General features: G+C 38.7%; 1 protein-coding gene across 3 annotated transcripts in view; it reads right to left on the bottom strand.

Moving 5' to 3' along the window:
• Positions 1 to 4,968: 4,968 nt before the first annotated feature.
• LOC117371878 (polypeptide N-acetylgalactosaminyltransferase 18-like) overlaps positions 4,969 to 24,503 on the bottom strand; it is a 123,377-nt gene continuing 103,842 nt past the window's right edge. For 2 of the 3 annotated variants that reach the window (XM_055222582.1, XM_055222581.1), the window contains 2 exons: positions 13,010 to 13,174; positions 9,285 to 9,488 (listed from right to left, as the gene is read on the bottom strand). In XM_055222582.1, coding sequence (XP_055078557.1) covers positions 9,342 to 9,488; positions 13,010 to 13,174 — 312 coding nt within the window. In that variant the 3' untranslated portion in view covers positions 9,285 to 9,341. Of the gene's footprint in view, positions 9,489 to 13,009; positions 13,175 to 24,503 lie in introns of all 3 variants that reach the window. The other variant, XM_033967555.2, reaches the window with a different exon arrangement.

The raw sequence follows: 24,503 nt of genomic DNA on the forward strand, positions 1-24,503 counted from the left end.
TAAAATATACTGTGTAAGTAGAATAAAAATGTGCAAGAGACTATTTTGTAGCTACAAGTGGTGAAACGTTTGTGTGACAGAGCACCAATGTTGCCATCATGCCAAGGGTTAAAAGGCTGAATTTTAATTTGCAGAGCACAGGAGTGTTCCAGAGCACTGTTGGCACCAGACAGTTTCACTGCTCTCAAATGGACTGCTGCTTGTGTGTGATTTATATCGCCACTGTTGAGTAAGCACCTCCGAAATGGTAAAAGTCAACATGCCTGCCTCAGTTCCTCTCCACTGCTTCCTCTGTCCCCTTGTCCCTCTGCCCCCCTCTGTGTGTCACTTGTGTCTAGGAGAAGGGTACGTGGCCTGGCAGAGGCTGTGTGAAAGGCTGATGGCTGTTGGCAGGGCATTATCCGGTTGGTGCCAGCCTTATTACAGCGCTAATATGTGTGAGCTTTCAGAGCAGGAGGACGAGCGCTCATCATCTACAGCCATCATCACCAATGCAGCTCCGCACTTCAGCAGCAGCCACCTTCACTCTGCTCTAAGCATTCAGCACTTTTGGACCTGAACATTTAAACATAACATGGGTTCTCAAACCTTTCAGACTAAATAATCAAAATAACTATTGCGACCAACTAGGGACGCTTACAGTGAATTGAAATTGACAGAGGTAAGAATCTTAAGGGGCAAAACCTGCTAAATTATGTTTCTTATATTTGTCAAATTTATTGTGTTATTGGGCTAAGGTGACATTTAAGCTCACATATAATATCTGCATTAACCATTAGTAACACACAAAGGGAGACTGAGACAGAAATATACAGGGTATCCATAAAGTCTCTTTACAATTCAAAACCTTTATTACAAAGCTTTTTTTTAATACCTCATTTAATACACCTCTATACGGGCACCATTAGTCACACAAAGCACATCAAAATGGTACTCGATTTCTTGCCAAGTTCACTTTGGCATAGCCTCATCAATAGTTGCAGTCACATCTGTTATCTTTTGCTTTAGTTTAATAATGTCCTGTATGTTTGTTTAATACACATTATCTTTAACATAGCCCCACAGAACCCATGATACACACTGTGCCTTCTCTTGAGGAGTAACCATTTCTTAGGGGTTCATTCAAAAGAACACCTCTTTAATCAACAGGATGCATAGAATACAAAAATGCAGTGTTATTAAAACTTTAAAAATATCTTATCAATTACCTTTGTAATTACCTTTGTATTGTTTTATTGTTAAAAGACTTTATGGACACCCTGTATTACAAGCCTGAAAAGATTTCTTATTTCTTTTTTTAACTTTCAGGCTGGTTTTATTCCAAGTGCTCAGTATAGAAAATATGGCATGTAAAAACAAAAAGTGGAGAGGCGCCTAAATAGGTTTCATACTGTACCTGTATACAGCAGATTTGCATTATTCATGACTCCTCATTATCACTGAACAGTATTTTTGCCGCTGCTTATATCCCTGTTGTTTATATAGTTATTTTTAGTGGAGCCACAAATCTATAGGTCTCTTTCAGACAATTTGAAAAGCCTGAAATGCTTTAATCAATGTGTTATGACGGTGAAAATAAATGCACTGATTTTAAAAGCATAAACAAACTATTAGTACATTTTATCAGGTGCGTGAGGCAAGGTTCTCAAAAATAAGCATGCAATATCCACATTTATTTGATTCACACAAACAGGATAGCACACAAAAAAGTTAACAAGTTCAAAATGTACATGGGAATGAATTGAGTGCGGCTGTACCTCTGATGGTTTCCTGCAGAGTGGAGGCTTTATCCAATTAAACAGGAGATTAGGCCTTTTCCTGCCAGGAGAGCTTTCATTTCCATGCTCAAATATTGCTGATATTGCACTTCTGCCTTAATCTGATAATCAGATCCAGCCGGATTTCTCTCTGTCTATCTCCTTCTGCTTCTGTGTTCACCTAAACCCTGTGTGAGCGCTTCTCATCCTCCTGCTCCTTCATTTCACCAACGAATATTCCACATTTTAGATCTTCTCTTTGTTGTTCACTCTGCTCGCTTGCTCTGAACACATGGAAATTCAATATGTCTTCATTCTTACTTAAAGGTGCACTGTGTAGGTTTTCTGGTGGAGGATTTGTCGCCTGCGGGTGTAATAAAAATGTTATGCATGAAATGTTCCACTGTATGATATTAAAGTGCCTATATTACGCTGTTTTTCTTATCTATGTTATTATAAAGTTGTTTCCTCATCACAAACATACCCATAGTTGTGTTTTGGTTCATTCACACGTTTAACACACAAACAGGCCATATTTAGGGTGAGTTCTTCTCTCAAATTGAAAACACTGTTCCACCTTGTGATGTCACGTGGTAAAACAGGAAGTGCTCTAGTGTATTTTTAAACTTCATACACCTTCACTATCATCATATGGATAATTTCAGCCCTGGAAATGCCAAACACTTCTGAGAAAAAGGTAAAAGGTTTTCAAATTAACAACTTAAAAAGCTATTGCTTCGTGACATCACAATGTGGAACAGAGCATTTTGAGTTTTAAAGATGTGGACAGAATAATGATAAAGGACTGCTCAAACATGTGTGACTGAAACAAAACACAACTCCAGGTATGCTTTTGAGAAGGAGTTTTGTCTTAAAGTTCACAAGAGTCAGTTTTGCCTGACATAGGGCCTTTATTTAAACAGACATTTTTATTGAGAAATACACCTGGTCAAGTCACCTGCTTGAACTGGATAGTCTCCATGGAGATTGCAAAGTTTTTTTGTTTGTTTGTTTTTTCATCATATTATAGAACATTCCTAGAAAAAACAATATGGAATCCAAAGAAACAACATAAAATAAGTTTCGCATTCTCCACCTAAATAGTGCCCCTCTAAGAATAGTTTGCTAATCTCTGATCGTCTAATGCAGGTTTTTGATGAGAATATAATGGTCCCAGTGCTTATCTCCCATTGGACTGCGTAGCACTTAAGGATGAGTCAGATACAGATGTCACCCACTTCCCTTTCCCTTAAATTCAGCTTCATAATTCTAAATGTTTCTACAAATATGCTATATGAACCAAACATCTGGCAAAGCATTTTCCCACTGGATTGAAAGAAAGCCTTACACAGTTTAAAGTAATATTTTGCAGAACGCCGTTTACTTTGTGTTTCCTGCACCATATTTTAAACTGTGTCCTATTGTGTAAGACGGGGTAGGCCTAAAAGAATAGACTAATTATTAACCATATATTCAAGGTAAGGTGTCAGCCATTTCCTTTCACTTTATCACAGTTTGGACATGCTTGGTCTACACAGGACCTCAATCAAACGGACCATTTCTGTCTCTCTGATTGGTTAGTCACCAGAACAACAGCCAATGAGGTGTGGACAAGGGGCGATGCGGGTCGACCATTAGAGTTCGTTTGAAGGCTGTAGTCATTACTCAGCTCTTGCTCCTTAATGTAAATAGGCCTGCTTCATTGAATGGACTCCCTTTACAATTGCCCTGGTGTTATGAGAGGCTTGTTTACGAGCCATAAACTATTCTAAACAATAGGTGCAGTATTTCAAAGTTTACAAGATGACATCCATGGACCGCACATTTTATGAAGACCGAGTGCAATGGTTCACGATAAAAGCACGATGCGCTATTCCATTATGTGTTGGCATGTGAGCACTAAAAAAAATCACTGGAAGCCCATGTTCTGTAGAATCATGTGGCATTTTATAGCTTCTATGAAATATACGAGGCGGCATACTATCTTTAGCTAGAAAAGGTCAGGAAAAATGCTCTTAAATATATATAGCTATAGCGGTTGGCTGTAGTGCATATATGCAGGGATCTTCTATATCCCTCCACCATTTCAAAGCCTACCAACCACCCACAAGTACTTTTAAATTTAGTATTGGCACTTAGTAGTGATAGAAGCCACACAGCAGTAGTACCAGTTGAAATACTACTGTCTGTCTCTATATATTTTAGTACAATTTCATACAAAAGAAAGAGTTTGTAGAAGGAGCCTTGTACTTGAGCACTTCATCCATTTGTTTAGTCCATGAAAAGGAGCGGACTGGTGGGTGAACATTGAGTGCTAACCTTGCAGTTCTTCATATTTCACACTAGAGTTGACCACAATTTTGCTGTCAGTTATGAAGTGTTTGTGTAGGCGCTGCAGTGTGAGATAGAGGGGCTAAACAGTGGCTTTAGTGGGATTGATGTTAGCGCCGCTCAGGGGTCCAGCAAGCTCATCCATGTTCATGATTTCACACAAAAGAGCGCACTGCTTTTCTCTTCAGTGCATCTACAGGACGGGGGGTTATCACTGAGAAGCATTAGCACTTGGACCATTTCAGATCTATTATTGATTGTTTACATGTTCAGTATTCACCACATGGTTAGTAGAATGGATCAGACATGCTGTTAGTCTGTGTGAGCTGTTTTGTTAGAGTGTTGGAGAGTTCCCACTGATGAATTCTCTGTAGTGGTGCTATGACTTTGAATCACAATTGGATCTCCCTGTATATACTATCTCTGCTGATCAATATTCAATTTAAAGGCAGACTAAATCACTTTCAGATGTTTCGGTGGATAATTTTGTGTTTGAAAATGAAGATATTATCTTTAGAAATGTTTTAAATTGATGACACAAGGCAGATTTCAAGATAAATTTGCACTCTTCTACAAAAAAGGGTCTGGGTTCTATTGCACATCTTCATTAATTAAACAGAATACCTCTTTTTGGTGTTACAGCCGTTCATCAGCTCATAACCAGCCACTGTACCGTTGTATGTGTCTCTTTATGATTACAGCTTCTCCTTCAGAAACTCAATAGAAAGATGCATCAGGCGGTGAAAAAAAGTTTATGTAATACAGAGTCTGTAACAAAAATTTTCATAACACAAAATTCAATTCAACTTTTAACTAAAACTAATGAAATAAAACACACCAACACAGTTTCAGGTTAATGTTTTACTGTTATAAATATCCTGTTTAAATACACTAATAATAAAATAGCTCAGACATTTGACTTGATAAATAAACAGCTCCCCCAAAATGGAGAGACTGGAGGAGGTCCGCACCTGAGCCACAGCAGAAGCAGTCCAGAGAGGGCTCACAGGGCTCACAGGGCTACACAGTAGCTGATAAAAACATCTGCACATCTCCCCTGCTTTAGCAATGCATCACCTCAGCCAGTGGCACAAACACTCAATACAGAACGGCCACATGAATTATGGATAAGTTTAGTCCTGTTTTGGTCTTCAATTATTAATGGCACAGTGAATGTTTGAATAAATGTGAGATTGATTGCAGAGCAGTCATATTTAATGAGGTTTGGGTGTCGTTCTTGGATATCTCTGAAAGTGGAGCGGCAGAAATGGGAGTGTCAAATCAGCACAAACTCATCTTTAAACAACAAAACAAGTACGCTGAATAACTCAAAATGCCTTGACTTTGACCATAAGTTTGAATTGTATAAAAACAGCTTTATTGACCACATGGAGGTTAAAGAGATATCGACTCAACAAACTTTTGATAATATACCACAAATACAAATGAAAAAGATTGCTTGATTTGTGGCATTTTGTTGGATTGGTTTGTTTAGAAGCATACATTTTAAGGCCTGGGACACTGCAGTCAAATTCTACTTTCATGACTTGTAACCCTTCTGCAATCGATCCATAAAGCAAATGTGTGCAAATGATTATCGGAGCTAAGTAAAATCAAAAGACATTCTAGGCGCACAGGTCACAAGTCCGGGACAGTAAGAGGGAAGGGCATCTGGCTTATGAACAAACAGTATGCACATGTTGGAGGCAGATTCTGCTATGACAAAGAAAGGGTTATGGTTATAAATAAATAAGTGACTTGACTTGAGGCTGGTTGAGGCAGAATGACTTAAGAATGCCCAACCCCAGAGTCGAGCCCTGTTACTCGTCACCCATCTGCTCTCGGTGTGACATAACCTCCATCTGTCCATTACTCAGCCTCTGTGTGCACTCACTACCGCATCACACCACCGGGGGCAGGAGGAGGAGCCTTATATTCAGAAGTACATTTAAGATCCAGACCGGGGCCTTTGGGGGCTGTGTCCCAATTGAAGGACGGCCCGTCAGACAACACACTCCCTATCATCTATCATTCTGTCAGCTGGAGGTCTCACCCTAAATTACAGGTGGCTGCAGCAGCATCACTTGAGATGAAATATATGGGACTGCCCCGAGTGACACAAAGAGAAACTTACAGGGACACTGCTCATTTGTCAGTTACATATCAGCCATGGTCATTGGGATATCAATAACTTTCTCAGGTTGATGTATTTCATGGTGTAGCTATAAATGATATAAGACATGATGGTGAATTCAAAGATTGAAATCTCTTTCCAATTCCTCAGTTGTCCAGGTAGATTTCATTACAAAAGAAATATTCATTCTGTCGACTGGACAAAAACTTTAAAAGTGAATATGTTTCACCATCATTCAGTGTAAACTAAAGTAAAGAAATGAAAAAGCTACTTAGACGAGTGGCAAAATATATTCACTTTGTCCAGTTGACAGAATAATTTTTTTTTCCCCATATGGGCGTTGCATCCATTAATTAAGGAGGGGACACGTCACTCCCCTTTTGAAAAGGAGGAATATGTTCTCCCCCACTTTTCATTGCCACCCTGCTCATAACAACATGAAATCTGGCATTGCCTTTGCTTCCCCTGTCTTATCTATTTGATAATAGTGTGTACTGCCATGAAAGTCCCTCTTTTAAGTGAACTATATGAGCTGCAGGCTCCATGAGTCATTCTCTCCTCTGTGCTGAAGCAGAGGGTTGAGCAGAGGGCTGGACTGCTTGTAGTCCTTTGCTGGGCAGAGGACGAAGCAGAGACACAGGACCTGACCTCAGCCAGACAGAGCAGAATTTTAGCCTTTTGGGAGTTTTTATTTCATCATGATACGTACGGTGATTTAAATAGAGGGTTAGAGTTTGGACTTGTTTTCTGGTGTTAAATGCAGCTAATTATTTACCGCAAGCCTAATTAGAGATCGATAACAGCAGCACACAGCATTTTCAGCGTTGGTTATTAGACTGAGGAGGAAACAGGGACAGAACAGCAGCAGGAAGAGCAGGAATAAATATTGTTTATCACATTTAACATTGAGCTGTTGGCTGTAAGTGACTGAGCATCACCAGTGTTATGTTTTTTCAGGTACACTGTCAGTTTTCTTGTGGAGGGTCTCCACCTGCTCGTTTCATGACAATAATATTGCTTTGTTCCATACTATGGTATAAACAGATTTATCTTGCATTTAAAGTGTTTTATTGCCATTTAAATACTTGGTTTGGTTACCTGCTTGACAAAAGGTTTCAGACCCTCCACCTACTTATGGACAAGTTACAGTGTCCATTTAATGAACAGGATTTGTCCTTTGTCTTCTGCTCAATGGGCTATCCACATATGCACAACTGTGCAACATGTTTTAATTGAGATGACTATAATGGATTATTGTACATAATGGGCTTAACAGTAAGTGCATCATGACATAGGACAGAGGCAATTTACAATGAGTTGTGAACCTGAGTGTTAGTTCAAAAGACTACAGTGAAAGTGGTTACAAAAGCCATGGTTTTAGTCACACGTCATCTAGTTACAGAAAACCCCCAAAATGCCCTAAAAAGCAGCAAACATGACTTGTATTTTTTGAAAAATTTCTGATCCCACTCATATATCACACAGTATGATCCTCTTCACTTTTGCAATAGTCCTGACTCTCATGTTGAGAAGCATAGCAATTTTACACCAGATGCCCTTCCCCATAAAACCCTTATAAAGGCTCCAGCCACTTGTGTCTGCACCCAGTCCATATACAAAACACACATTGGATAGACTGGGGAATATGTGCATGGCTTGTAATGGTAACTAATACGGATTCTGCAGGGGGCATCATAAAATGGCTTTTAAGGAGAAAATCCCTGTTATTGTTTCACTATCAGCTCAAGCCTTAATTGTAGGCCCCAAGAGAATAGACGTTAAATTAGGCCTCTACTTCAACGGCGTGGGGCGTTACGTTAGCAGTGACATTTAGAGGCCCAGAGGAAAGTAAGTAGGACACTTGAATAAGGACTGAATTGTGTTACCTGACAGAGTACAGTGAAGCTGGAAATACAACTCGTAACTATTCTCTCAGTTGGAGCAGGCTTTTCACACCCACACGCGCATTTTTCAATCACTGATCTTTTGAAGCGTGGGCTTGTCAGATTGTAATATCTGTTAGATTAGCTGCTAGTGCTTATAAATTTCACTTATACGTTGAGAAAAGGGTTATTAGTAAGGATCACGAGATTAGTTTTATATTTCATTTGTCTGACAGGAAATGTTTAGACTTTGACAGTGAATTATGTAAATCATTATGCAATACAAAATGGAATTAATTCTCACCTCCTTATGCAATATCCTACCACCTGCCTTTGTGATATCGGGCTAATTCCAAATAAGATTTATCAACTCAAGTAGTGTAGGGCTGAAATTAAGTGTGGGCACAAGCTAACTGTTGCGTGTCAAAGTCAGAATAGACATAAATGCTTAATGCAATGCAAATTTGAGCTGCTTTGGGGGCGATGGCTAGTATTTCAGAGTTTAAACCAAAAAAATTGCAGTCCCTAAAATGAAACAGCTAAAATGAATAAAAGGACGCTTTGGAAAATTGATTAAATTTGATAAAGAATTAATATTCATTTCTGCATATGATTTGGAGGTGAAGGTGCAAGGCCAACTTATCATTCTAATAGTGAATTTTTGAAGTTTAATCAATCGGTGTAGAAGTTTTAACCCACGGCTTGTAACCGGCATGAATAAAACAGCAGATGTTTTAGTAGCTCCATTACACCATATGTCTGCAGATACTTAAAAATTGCCCACTCAGAAGATAGCCTCAACTAAAACTAAAATAATCCCAGTGCATTTGATGTCTAACAACCACACCAAGCTATTTCAAAGAATTCACTTCATTTTCCTTGTGATTGTGCAATGATAGCCAGGAACACCCTCATCTTAAGGCTCACATAACAAGTCCCAAAGTCATCCCAGGTTTGTGCAAATGCAATAACCCATAAAACGCTCTTCCCCGCTTTCACAGGCCTGTCCTCTGGATCATTGGGCCATATATTTCCCTTTTAATTGCCGTGCTTTATAGCTAGACCGCATCTGGCTCGAGGTTACTTGTGTAAAACGGTCATTAGTTCTAAAACTTGACCCATGATCTTCAGGTATAATTCTAACTTGGATTCCTGTCAGCTTTTTACTAGTTCCTGGGATGAGCACCTGTTGGGAGTCTCAGGGCGGTGGTGCGTATAGAGTCCATACTGATGCGTTTACTGTGGGAGAACGGTCAGGATGTTTGTGATGGTCCACTTCTGATTGGTGCAGGCCTGGATAGACAACTGGACCCTGAACTCCGACTGTCGGCTCTCCACCAGTTCCAGACAGTTGAGCGAATCTGTGTTTTGGATTGGGCCACCCTGAAAATAAAAAAAATAAATCTGATTTAAATTTACTTACAACAGATTAAAAAGTGTTGTTGAACCATAAAAAAAAAAAAAAAAAAAAAAAAAATATATATATATATATATATATATATATATATATATATATATATATATATATATTTTTTTTTTTTTTTTTTTTCCCCAAAGAGTTTTTAAGACAACACACACACACACACAAAAGAAGAAAAAAAAGAAGAAAAAAAAAGCCTGCCACACAACTTTACAATTTAGAATTTTTGATAAACACTGAATATTTTTAGCACATTATAGAGTCCACATGGAAGAATCAGTGGTTTAAGTAGGCCCAACTGTATTAGATAATTACAGAAAATATATAAATGAGGGCTGGATAATATTATGTAGTAAAATATAAAGTAAAAAGTGTAAAAAGTGATTCCTGTTTCATCAGAGAGCTTGCAAATTACAAAAGTTGTATTCCTGGTTTATGCTGAACTAGTTTGTTTACATATACTAACACTGAATGCTTAGGTAATGGCACATTATTACATTTAGGTTACTGTACTATAATTAAACTTCCAGCTCAGGTTAATTTACATGATAAACAACCATTTTCAGTAACTATGTAGCTCACATTTAGCGTCAAATTCTTTAACAGTAAACAAAAAGACACAAAAAGACGGACTGAGAAATGTGTAACATATTGCATCATATATTCAAATATATGTTATATTTTCAGATTGCTTCACATACACGACAGTCACAAAATTCATATATATTGTTTGTGCTCTACAATTCTGCAGTCATCTCTGGGTCTTGGTGTGTGTGTGTATGTGTGTGTTTGATCTTCACCAGACTTGGGCTTTATTGACGTAATCACACCACTCCACCGATGGCAGGTCGATCGTTCGTCTTCGAGTTGTGCGACCTCCTCAGTGACTTCCACAAGTGTACTTAAAAGTGTGCTGCTTTTGCCTTCAGCACCGGGTGAGTTTAAATACACACACACTTTCATTTTATTGTGGTGATCGCAGACAAATGTATGGCTCTGGTCCAGGCTCGTGTCCCGTGCACTGCAGTAAAGGGTCCGTCATTCTGCAGAGTGCACACTTGGACGGCACTATTGATTCCCTGCTATTAAGGCCCGAGCACTAGTTAATCAGTCTGTCATGAGGCAGCGAGCCGGAGAGCAGGCAGTCCAGAGGAAGTGCACGGCCACATGCTCAGGCAACAAGTCACCACCAGCACAATCAATGGCATCAACGGAGAGCTAAACAGGGACTCAAATGTTTGCTTCTGCAGATACTCAAAGACAATTGTCAAGTAGTAAAGTTTGTATTTTATCATTTCAATGTAAGTCATAAAATAAAGTAAAAAAAAACAGAGTGGGATTCACTTTTCCACTACGTCCGCCTCCCCATCAAATTCTGACCTCTAAACAATTAAACGTATTCATTTATTCATGTATTTGGATACCAGTTAGACGCACATTTAAAGCCAAATCTTTCAGTATTTATCTGTGCTATTCCCATGTCTGTTTGAAATTCACATTCATATTTATATTCTTATTTATGCCACAAAAGTTGCATGTTAGAAAGGTAGAATCTGTTCTTTCCTGTTCTATCCCCATCTTTATCTGCTCCTCAGGGTGATGGTTAGTTCAAAATTGTAAAAGATCTGCCTATCAATAATTCACTAATACTGTCTGTCTGCTGCTTTAAGCACAGCCTCCTCAGCCTCTGCTTCACTTGCCCATGATCTTATTTCTGAGTCCTTGTTTCCTGTCTTTGAAGTCGTCTTCAGCTGTTTTCCAAACTTTGTCCTGCACAAGTGACTTTCAGTTTGGTCCAGATTTTGTTCTAAATTCTTCAATATTGTAAACTTTGAGATTTTATTATTTCTTGATAAGAAAAAGACTGCACTATAATGTGTAGAGCTCCACAAGGAATCATTTAAATGCTCATTAGTTGATCTGTTGATCTGTTGAGAATCACAAAGTCCTTGTATAGAACAACTGTAAGGAATCCACTATAATAATGAGGTGTTTTCCATGAGGCTGCAGTTAAAGCTAGTCAGCAGTGTCTACTTCATCTTTTACAGTGGGACAGAAAGACGATTCAGTGTTCTAATTACTTGTTTCAAACATGGCTGATGTAATTATTCCCCTCCTTTTAACAAAGTGATCAAGTAATAGATTATAACAGTTAGATTAGCACTCACAGTATTCAGAAAGACACTCTCCCTGTTTAAACTTTTAATCCAGTCTCAGTCCTGCAGCCGCTCTGTGGCCTTTGACAAGTGCTCCGGTGTTGACATTAGCACGTTCCACTTGTCTCCTGCCCTGTAAATCTTTCATCTTCTCGGCTTGAAAAAAAAAACTTTTCCATCTCACTTGACTCCTGCCTCAAGTTTCCCTCCACAAAGCACTTCTCTCTGATCCCATGGGATCCCATCTCTTGGACTCATGACACTTAAAAGTTTCCTTTCTGAATCCTGGCCAAAGCCGAAGCTAAGGCTAATTAAAAAGCACACTTTCCCAACAGTGCCGTTGCCTGGGCAACTGGGGAGAACTTTTTTCAGTGGTTACAGCTGGACAGATGTGGAGAGAAAAGATGGAGGAATACAGAAACCTTAAATAAAGAGAGCTGCACGGTATGACCAGTGACACAGCGTATATTTGTTTGGAACTCAGGTTAAGGTATATGCACTTTGGTGTTCTTTATTACAATGGGTTATCTATCATTTTCAAAGTTATAGGGTCTTTTTTTCACCAGTAGATGGCAGATGTGAACTCCCCTCCACTGAACTTTGTCGTATTCTGTCAGGCCAAAGCTGCCACATTAACAGCAGTAACGTACATATCATCTTGGTGTTATGTGAGAATACAGCAGGGCCAGGTCAGCCAGTCTAATTACAAATGGTAGCAACAGAAACAGTGGGGCACTTAAACATGTTGAACCTCTATTCTTAGAAGTAAAAGAAAGTCAGAGAATATTGAACATTTAGAGAAAAAAATATAATACTAAGTGGTGGTTTCAACATTACTGATTTGTGGACTCAAGATAACGACATTTGTTGACTGCACTGACACACAAAAGAGAAAATGGAAATGGCTTTCTGTTATGCCACACATTCTACACTTTAAAGCTTATAATGAGACTCAACACATAAGGCGCATATAGAACAGTTACATCATAAACTCATAAATAAAATCAAACAACAATACTGTTTTTCCTCTCAGATCATTTAAAGACAAATACTTCCCTGCATGGCCCACGTTAAAATGTTCATATAAACTGAAAAGATTTTTATCATTTCGGTTTGAATAGAAAGTTTTCCCATACAATCCTTGACCAAGACTGAAAGGTAAATATAAAAGTCAACATGCCTTGCCTATTTGTACTTCAAAAATGTTCTGGTACCATTAATGCCATCAGCTGCTATAATATGTGCTTTAAAAGTACTGAATACAAGTGACCTACAACATAAGTACAAAGAATTAAATACAAAATTATACAGTGCAGTACAGTGTGTACCTGAGAGAAGGCCCAGGTGAGCTTCATGTGCTTGTTGGCAGCGTAGCGACACTCGAGGAGGCGTGGTCTGTTGTTGACATCCACCAGACACTTGTTGTCATCATCGTCAATGGTGGGACTGAGCACCCCAAGGTGCAGTTGCTGAGAGCTGGTGTAGTACACGTTCTGCACAAGAAACACACATGCAGGTGTAGGGATAACATCTATGAATATACCATAACCATTGTATTTTTTTGTATGACAGTAATATGCAAAATAATCAAGCAATACTGTGATACATCGCCAGCCTGAAGGGATTTTTATGCCACTGGTGAAAGCAATGCTATGTAAAGCAGCACATCAGTTCAGATATTTGTGGTATGCATTTCTTGTATTTCCTGATTTTTCATATAGGACTAGTGAGTAAAAATTGCCTCCTTTTGCACACTCTGCCCTCCCCCATAGCTCAGGTACTTAATGAAAATGCAGTCTTGCGGATGCCAGGCAGCAGTGGCTAAGCAGCGCCTCAGTCATTATTAGCCAGTTAAAGTGTAGCCTACTTTCAGCGTTTATTTTCCATTCTCCCCTCATCGGCACAATGTGCCAGGTGATATTTACTGCTATGAAGTAAACAAGCCACTAGTAACTGTTCCAAATAAAGAGAAAACACTGTAAAGTAATGAAGCAAAGATGGAAAACTGGCACAGTAAACACACATAATGGTTTGATATTGGCTGTAATCAAATCATTGCATAATATAATACAATTTATGACTTTAAATCATTTGGAGCCAGCCTAAATAAGAATAAAACAAATAAGCATGTGCCTGAATCCAGAGATAACTGACATGTGTAGGTGAATAGAAGCATGTTTGGGGAGAAGCCAATGTGTCTGAAATCAGCATTTCAAACACAGATGCAAATGTTGTCCCAGTTTAGAGGCAGGCAGCATCACACCTTCAGTGGGCTCACATCAGAACACAAAAAGACAAGGGCAGGTCAATTCTGATGCAGGATCTCTCACTCACGCACGCGCGCACGCGCGCACGCACGCGCGCACGCACGCACGCACGCACGCACGCACGCACGCACGCACGCACACATATACAGATGCATGTCACACACACACATAGTATCACACAAATCAACACCAAATGAACTGCAAGATTCTGGCCAATCTGCTACACTGCCAGTTCTTCCCATTCTCTTCAGACCCCACCACCATTAAATGAGTGTATGGCTCTATCACTACAGACAGAGCAGAAATGGAACAGTTCAATGCCAGCAGGTGAAAAGAGGCCATATAGGCCTTTCCATCTGAAGTGTAAGGCTGTATTCAGCAGTCCATGTTCAATTTAAACTTCACATTTTGTAGGACATTTTGTATTTAGTAAAAGCGGTGGAGTAAGTGCGGTATATTGGGTGTAATGGCCTCTTAACAAATATAGCTCTCTCTAACTATCAGGAAAACCTTTTCAGCTGTGCAATTTTCACAAGCAGTAAAATGTCAGAATATTCCTTTATAATATACCTATATAAAAATGCAAATGTGACAACAAAAACAGTCCATTTATGCTGTGAGATAATCAATATATAGTTCAAGGTTCATCCAGCCCAGGTGCAGAAAGGTTACGTCATTAACCAGGTTTGTAAAAGTGTGAATACAAACAGAAGAATGTAATAAAATAAAAAACACAGCACTGCACTTGGCATAAGCTCCAGTAAATGGACTTAGTGACTGCAATTGTGAAGCTATTGTTAGAAATAATATTGCATTAACACTTATATAAGACACGCAAAGTTGTTTTACCATTCTGTACTTTGTGATGGTTCTATAGCCACAGTTGCCCTGGAGTAGACTGACAGAAGCAAGGGTGCTAATCTGTGCCCCCTCCAACCACCACCAATCACTCGCTCACACATCACATTTATAATAGGCAAGGTAGGTGAAGTGTCTTCCCTACAACACAACAAAATAGCCACTACTATCCCACTTTGGCCCTGGGTCTGCCATCCAAGTGCTAACCAGGCCCAACTCTACTTAGTTAAAGCTGTTGTCTTCCCCAAAAAACATGCACGACAAGTTCAAATCCTCCAGCTAAGGTAGACCTGACTAAGCTTAGATCATGATCTGAAGATGCACTGCGATGTCCACTGCTCCTAATTGAAGGATGGGTCAAATGCAGAGCACAAATTTCTCTATAATAAATAATAAAGTGTACCTGAAACTTTTTTCACATGACCATCGCTGTCTTAGCAATAATAGTGAGCTTGACCTAGAGCTAATAAGCGTGCTTGTGTATGTGTGTATGGATGCCCTCCTCCTGACAGGCCTGGTGCAATTGGGGCTCCTCTGTGGTCACGCTGCTATCACATGCTCTAATGGGAGGCTTATGTTTGAAGATACTAATCTCTTCAGACACACGTACACAGAACAGGCGTGGAGGGCTCCAGGCTGCTGCTAATGAGCACCTTCAATGCATGACATTTTGATTGGAGCAAAATCTTTCAGGCTTTGTGCAAGAATATGTTCCGCCTGCTGTAGAGCTGATCTTTTGAATGATTCTGTGTAGTTTGAACATAAGAGGTAAGAGAGTTTTTGAGAGAAGGGGGAAACTTGTTGACTTTACAAGTGAGAATAAAGTTGCTTTGAAGTGGCCCCTTGATGTTCTAAAGGTTTTAAGTGCAAAGGCAACGTGATGTAGAGTGGAAAGGATTACATTTCATGATCAACATTACAATTAAAATACTGAGAGAGCAAAGACCTCCATAAAGACCTCCAGCTAAAAACCTAAAAGTTACAGAAACACATTATGTCTACTCAAAGTAAATAGTTATTTTGAGTAGCTCTAACAGCAGGACAAGCTTAAACAGTGAATGCTCAATCACCCGCAGAGAGCTGCAGAGGAAAAACTTTTTCCAATCTAATAGTCTTCTCTAAGCACACAATAACAGTATTGATCGTGTGAGTGGTTAGTACTGTATTAAAGATTAAAGAGCTCAGCATGGAGTTGGTTCCAGAGTGAGATAACAGGAGGAAGACTTTAAACTTTAGGATATTAGCCTGTGTGCTTTTGTGAGGAAACCAATTACTGCACTTTGAAAACTCACCTCTGACAACATTGATCTGCGCTATAAACTGTTTTTCATGGCATAAGATAAAAAAATAAGAACTTATTTGTATCCACAATATTGTTAGAGTAAATTATATATACATCTGAAGTACCGCAACTCATAGGAAAACCAACATTAGATATACGGGCCTATTAAAATGGATTCCTTAAAAACAAGATAAATGCTTTATAGACAAGTGGAAAACAGAGCTTTCTTATATGAAAAACTATAAATTCTGTGTTCGGTAGTACAACATTTGCAATTCTTATAAGCAATTTTAACACGGTGCAGGTTTGGCCAAAACTTGTCCTATAAAATTCATAAGGTGAAAACAACATAAATCCATTCAATTTGTGTCATTAAGTTCTGTGTAATTCTCCAAGAGGGCATCTCTCACCTCCACACACAATCCCAAAGACACTTGAGACAGATGAAAATGGGGAAGTTGTCAGCTCATTTTTGGCTTCATTAAAACGTGGTTATAAAAGAGACACACTGTAGCAGCTGTCATGACTTTGAAGTCATCCATCCGCTCAATGCCTGTGTCTGGAGCCTAATAAAACCAAAACTAGTTATATCCAAGAGGGAGAGTGTCGTGATGGATGCCTGTACAAAATAATAGAAGTACTTTGGTGTTTTTGTGCAACAAAACAGCAAAACTTAGAAAGATGATGTTAGCAGAAATTATCAGTGTAATGTGCATTCTAAATATGAATGGTTTAATAACACTATATATGTTTACAGTCATGAAGTTATGTTTTGCAGACACTGGTCAGTAAGCAATTATTTTTATCTTTTGAGTTTTGCTGATTTTAATTTAAATATTAGATGGTCTTGTCTATATTTATGGTGAACAAATCTTGTCAATGTTTGAAAATAACAAATAAAAAAAAAAATCTAAGCAGGTAAAAGAAAAATTTAATCCTGTTAGCTGGACAAAAAGTTGAAGGAGTGAAGACGTTTCGCTGCTCATCCAAGCTGCTTCCTTTCCCTCACCTGAATGGATGGCCCGATGCTTGGTTGGGGTGGCTCCCGTCCTGCCATGGGTGGGCCTCCTCCCTGTCCCTTAGTTGAGTGGGTTCTGGTCATATAGACTTGAACTCTATTTGGAAATGGATGCGCATTAGTCCTGGTCACATCTGCAGCCTGTCCATGGGAGTGGATCTCTCCTTCACTGTGGTTCTCCTCGAGGTTTCTCTTTTTCCCACTGTTTTATTTTATTTTATTTTTTTTGTTTTTCCTTGCTGAGAAGGAGGGTCTAAGAACAGGGGATGTTCTGGGACAGTCAACCATTTGCTCGTTTGTCTGTTTTTGTTTCATTATTGATTTTCTAACTTTCTGTTCGTTAAATCAATTCTCATGTTCAGCCCTAAGAGGCGACTGCTGTTGTGATTTTGGGCTTTACAAAAATACATTTAAATTTGAAACATTCAGTTCTGATCAGATTTGACACTGCCTTATATATGTCTGAAGGCAGGGGCTAACTACACTGAAACTAACACACCTGTTGTTTTGTTTACACTGTCTCTTTTTCAGCTAGGTAGCTAATGAGCTCTGCCTGAGTCATACTTAGCATCCCTTCAGACATATATAAGGCCGTGTCCTCCAACAATCTGACCATAACTGAAGAAGCAGCTTGGATGAGCAGCAAAACCTCTTCACTCCTACAACTTTTTGTCCAGTTGACAGAATCAAATTTTTCTTTTAATATGAATCATACCTGGATGACTGAGGGATTACACAGACAACTTTCCAAGCAGGAATAAACATCTGCGCTATTTTAATATTTCATTACCAATCGTCTTGATTTGCTCATATGGAGGTCTTCATTAGTGTAGCTGGTGTTAGGCCTGCTGTTCTCTCTGTGGGTGAGCAGGGCACACAGCAGATGGCACCAGCAGACACCAATCATTAACCAGCCAACAACATCTCCAGCTGTCAGCAATAAGCTCACAGCATGAGAGCAGGCAGGCACAGGGTGAGCAGGTAGGACTAAAGGCTCTGACAAGTCTTAAACTCTACATAGAGATTTTGGATTCTGGCCTCACACCATCTGTGAATCCAGTATTTAGACACACGAACCTGTACAATCGCTGACAGCTGGCTATAGAGTATGCTTAAGGTCAAACTATGATACTACTACTACTACTACTATGATACAGGCACTATATATAACTAAAACTTACACCATGATTTATATATAATTTGTTAGTGGTGAAAATAGTACTGAAAATGTATCCTTAAATGTCCTATATTACACAAAACTGCCTCTTGTGAGCTTTAACCCATGTTATAATGTTGTTACCTTCTCAAACACATACCTGGAGTTGTGTTTTGTTTCATGCACACATGTTTACGTAACCCTTTATTATTAGTTTGTCTACATCTCTAAAGCTCTGTTCCAATTTGTGATGTCATGAAGCAGTAGTTTTAAAGTTAACAGCTACCTTTTACATTTAGTTTAGTAGATATGGGAAATTCCAGGGCTGAAATGATCCAAATAGTGAAGGTGTATGGAGTTTAAAAACACAGTGGAGCACTTCCTGTATTACCACATGATATCACAAGGTGGAACAGAGTGTTTTCTGTCTGAGAGAAGAACTCTCTAGGTAAATATGCAAAGTGTGTGTTAAACATGTGTAATTGAAACAAAACGCAACTTCAGGTATGTTTGTGATGAGGAAACAACATTATAACATACATCAGAACATAGCATAGTATTGGCCCTTAAAGTAAAAGTAAAAAGTATAAAGCAGACTAGTTAGCTTTTTATGCAATTTTAGATCAAAGCGTGAATAATATTAACAGCTGTGATCTGAATTGACCTGTTTTAAACTGCAATATGCATATTGTCTGCAGTGGTGTTACGTGTGTTTGGAGGTATAGGTGTATAGGTAACAACAATGTTACTGGGTTAAAATGGTGTTTTTGTGTGCATGTTGCAGTAGCACATGGTGAAGGCACCCAAATCCACAAAATTCAGGGTGAACATATGTTACGCTATTAAACTCCACAAATGCGCATTTCTGCTGCAGATCTAATTCTCAGACTTGATCCAATCTCGACCCAATCTAAGGCAGCACACAGCCCTGTATCACATTTCTATTAGCTGTTTAATTTCGACTCCCGTTCCCCAGTATAGTGCCTGTAAATGGCTGGATTGGCCTGAAATTAGCCCTGCGCTCTGCCTCTTCACACTTCATTTCACAAGTGCTGTAGTGTGCACAAGCAATCAGCACAGACAAATGAGGACAGATTCAACAACATCAGCCTATTTCAAATCTTAAAACTACTTCTGCCATTACCATTTTGTTACTCTTAGCTGCATTCTCATACCAGTCATGTGCTTGTACTTACTGCTTACTATTCCATAGATTATAGACTACACGGGGTCTTACTTCACTACCTGAATTGGCAATTGAACTTCAAGTATGCAGTAAGTAGCAGAATGGAAATTCATTTGAGCTTTTAGTTAAACCACTTCTTGGCCAAGATAGTGACAAAGCTGGTAGCACAAACAAGAGATCTCATAAAACAGTGATACTTATTTTACTATTTAATTAATCTTTATTTATAAAGGGAGACCCAATGAAAGCCCTGTTCAAATACATAAAAAACCCAAACAAACCAAATACGTACATGAGTCCATTTAAAACATTAAAAACAGGTGCAGCTGTGATTATAAATGTTTGTTGCCAGATTATTAAAATGCATTTGTGGCACCAAAGTAACCAGTTTTGCTTGTTCTTGAAATATATTCCGTTTTTGTGAAGAAAAACAGCCAAAAGTCCTTTTTCCCATCTCAGTTCTGGTGCTTACATTATACATTATACTTATATTAAGATACCAACCATAACCTTACCAGCCTAAGATTCAAGTCAACTGCTTCACTTTGATCAAGCAAGGAGGTCAGTCAATAACTTATCTTGACTAAAACCTTCCATTTTCAGATTTGAGAAAAGAAAAAGGTCCTTGGGTTTGATTTCTGGACATCATGGCGGTATGCAACTTGTAAACCATGCATGTAAAAAGACAACACTAAACCAATTTGACTGTAAACAGAAGGAAGAAACAGTGTTGGCATTTCTAAACTGTATAATAATACACATTAACGCTAAACAAGGCCTTACTTCATGATGAACACACAGTTTATTAATCCCCAAATCCTAACCCCTTTTGTTTCCATGTTGTTACTTGGCTTACACTTCCTTTTGCCGCATTCTGTCCCTCTGCGTTGAAACTTTGATAGTAAATCCACATCAACAGTTGAGCCATGTTATTCCAAGCACGCCCGTTTTCAGCGTCCCCTTGCGAGCGTGATGGGATTGGCGAGGTACACGCAATAACATAACACAACAGACACATGCACTCAAGCACACAACCGCACTCACAGCTCATTCCTTTGCAAGTCTGATGAATGAACCCCAGCAGGACTAAACATGTTTATCTATAAGAAATGTGTCAACCGTTCTATCCCAAATGCCACTTTAGTCTTCACTGATGCCTAAGCCTATATACTGTTGACATTCTGCTCTTGATAAGGTATTCATAGCCGTACTCTGGTGTCTCCGCTGACATGGGACTGAGGAAAAATTAAAGCATTGGGTGAACGTGAGGGATAGAGAGGAGGATAGAAACTGACTGGGGAATAGCTTTACAAAAGATACTCGTCATGAATAAGGAATATAACATAAAACGTGATAAAGGCACGCAGTCCAGAGGAACACAGGCAGCTTTGAAGTTTTCGACCACAGACTGTTCCCACTGTGCATCCTCTCTGCACTCCTCATCCATTTTTCACATCAGTTCAACATGGCGTCCTTTGGTCTTCGCCATTGATCCTATAGAGCGGTCTAGCTGGAATGTAAAGCTATCTGAACAAGCTAAAGGTTTTACAAATGCGAACTGAGGTCATGAACCTAGACTACGTTCACTACTTGAGATATACGTTTTCATCAATACTATAAAGATTTTAAATGCCTGATAATCCACTTGGCTTGTGAGTCACGGCTAGGGAGGAAGTTAGGGAAAAGTTTCAGTTGCAGCTTTCTTCCGAGTTAAAGGTCAGATCTGTGGAGAGGCAACACCGCTCACAGCATTAAATATCCCTGCAGCTGAATACATGCAAGATAGATACGTAGCAGGCGGACCGACACAGAAAAGTTACATAGTCATAGAATTGCTGAATATATATCTTTCTTTCTTTTATCTTTATTTATACAGGGACCTAATAAGAGCACTTGGACTCACTTTTTCAAGCAGCCTGTTCAAAATACAATACAAACAAAAAACAAACAAGTATATAAGTCCATAGAAAACATTAAAAACTTGTGCAAGTGTGTGTATAAAAGTTTGTTACCAGATTATTAAATAGCGATTGTGGCACTTAAGTATCCAATTATGCTTGCCCTTGAAATGCATCTTTGTGAAGCAAAACAGCCAAAAGCTCTTTTTCCTATCTCAGTTCTGGTGCGGCTAGTCGTTAGCCTTATACAGTCATGTGATCTGGTATTAAATGTTCCAGTATCAATGAATTAACAAGCAAGTGAGATATTATGGCAGTTTTGATGTGGAAGACTGCCATTGAAGAATACAATTGTACAGCTAAATTTTGTGGGGAATCTTTATTTATAGAACATTTTATGGATTCCTTGACTAAACAATTATTACATCTAATTCTTTTGTGATTACATTAGGAAATATACGGGCTACATTCATTTGTAGTGACGGATAGAATGTGTAGCTCTGATTGGACCAAAGATCTGGAGAGGAGGATGATTACTACATCGTACTACAATCAGCAGCGATTCCACTAAAGACCACTGCATCCCCTTCATCTGGAGACGATTCACTCACAATTACAGCTCAGTTAAAGCTGCTATCAAGGAGCTGGCACACCAGTATTAAAGGGGAATTTTTACGGACTTTTGCATCCCCTGCATGGTCTGAGCAAGGACACCTCCATTTCATATCTTTTGTTAGCTATGGCAACATCCAACTGTTACAGAGTTTGTCCTTTGCTAACATTATCAGTTTCCTTGGTCAACTCGTGTCACAGAACCGTTATCCTATGCACTTCTTATTTTATCTCAGCCCGCTTGTCTCCAAACTGTCCTTCTTAGCTCCTATTTAAACCTCCTTGTGTGGAAGAATTGTCAGCCAATACTAACTCGCAGTGTTCAGAATTCAAATCACCAGGTCCCAGACAGATGGTAAATACACTGCTCCTGCCTCACTTTACAACTGTAGGACTCATTAGGACAACACTTAATTTCCAGTAATGTTTTGTTTTATTTTAAATCCGATAAATTCAGTACACAAATTTGGTTACATTTTTGTTCGTTTTATTTGATTTGGCTGGGATATACATGCAAATGCTGCTTACATATAATAACGAAAAGCATTACAATTGAATTAAGTACTTTGTAAATAAGTAATGTCAATATTGAGATATTTGAGCATTCTGTTAATGACTGAAAAATAGAGACAAATGGGAGCAGGGAGAGCAGAACCAAAATAAAAACTAGAAAAAGATTCTTAAAGTCCAGAACTGTCAAATCTCTGTTTCTCGTCTTTATAAATTGTTCAACAAAAGTCAATAAAAACCTGGCACAAATTGCTTGTCACCTTTAGCTCAAATCAGACTGACACAGGTCTGTAGAGCTGGACCCAAAACACTGAACGGAGCCAAAAACTCCAGGGATGGTTGAGGCAGAAGTTGCGGTCAAAGCTATTAACTTCACTGACAATACAGGGCGCCATCAGTGTCCTCACCAGCCTTAGCCAAGTCTGCTCCTGATTATGTGGAAGTGAAACACCAACTATCACGCTGACTCAGATATTTTAAATTGAAAGTTTAAACCCCAAAAAGTAGATTTAATCATCAGTAGCATATTAAAAGGTGGATTGAACAAGGGTTTCAGTCAGTTTAAGATTTGATTTGACAGATAGTTCTGAAGGGAAGAGGTCTCAGTGAACTGACTGACTGTTTCTATAACAATTTAACAATAAGTACAGAGTGTCCATAAAGCCTCTTAACAATTTTAAAATTGAATTACAAAGGCAACTGATGAGATATATTAATTCTACTTGTACTATTATAAAAGTTTGATTGGAAGGGCTGGACCAATTCTATGACCACCACGTTCACCAGATATCACACCTCTGGATTTCTTTCTATGGGGCTATGTTCAAAATATATCGTATATCAAACAAAGATACAGGATATTGCTGAACTAAAGCAATAGATAACAGATGTGAGTGCAACCACTGATGAAGCTGTACTACAGTGAATATGGCAAGAAATCCAGTACTGTCTCGATGTGTTTTGCGCGACTAATGGTGCCCATATGGAGGTGTATTAAATGAGGTAAAAAGAAACAAATTTTGATAGCCATTGAGTTCAATAGAGCAAGTCTGATGAAGATATCTTATCAATTGCCTTTGTAATACATTTTTAAATTGTAAAGAGACTTTATGGATACTCTGTACAAATGTATCACATCTTTTGAATAATGAAAAGTCCTCAAAATGTCTCAGGATGCTATAACAGGAAGCTGAAACCCATGAATACAGTTTGTAGAATCTACTCATGCACAGTAACACTGTTTATTCAGTTTAGTGGTTGTTGAAGTTGTTGTTATACACTTCACTATAAAATACACATAGACAATCTTTGTTGACTATAAGAAAACAATGTCTATAAAATCATGTTTTATTGATTATTTTATTTGGCTGTACTGGGAGAGTACAGAGAGTAATACAGTACAGTAACCTTTATAGTGGGAACTAATATGCTACCTGCTTGTTTCTATAGAGATGTTATTGCTTTTCCTAAAATGTTCCACAGTGAGGCATTAATCCAAGATACAGGAGAGGCATGCTTGCTTACCATAAGGTATTTTCAGGTATTCTCAAGCAATAAAAATACCTACGATTGAATAAATGCTATTAGTAATATTTCACACAAAGCAATGCCATCTTTTACCAGAAAAATGACATAGTGCAGATATTTGCTTTTTAATTTACCAGACTTATCTTGTAAAATGTCCTCACGCAATAACACGCACGCACATCAACTTTTTTATTACAGACAGCCCATGTGAGGAAGTGCACAACCTCAAACTGACGCGTACATTGTTGTGTTGGACTTGAATGGCCTTGAGGCTGCAGTGGGCTGATAGAGCTACAGCGGCACATTTCTGCAGTTTAAAATATGAAACTATTAAGACCACATGACAAAGCAGTATTATTACAGCTCAGTGAAATATGAAGTAGCTGCTAGCTTTTCTATCTCTAATTACCCGGCTAACTCATTATGGAAATGTGACTTTTTCCATTTATGCCCATGACAAGTCCATAACTGATGTCCCCAAAGCCCCACTGTGCATAAGTACTTGAAC

Source organism: Periophthalmus magnuspinnatus, chromosome 6, assembly GCF_009829125.3.
Source record: "Periophthalmus magnuspinnatus isolate fPerMag1 chromosome 6, fPerMag1.2.pri, whole genome shotgun sequence".
In the NCBI taxonomy this organism is placed as follows: Eukaryota; Metazoa; Chordata; class Actinopteri; order Gobiiformes; family Gobiidae; genus Periophthalmus; species Periophthalmus magnuspinnatus.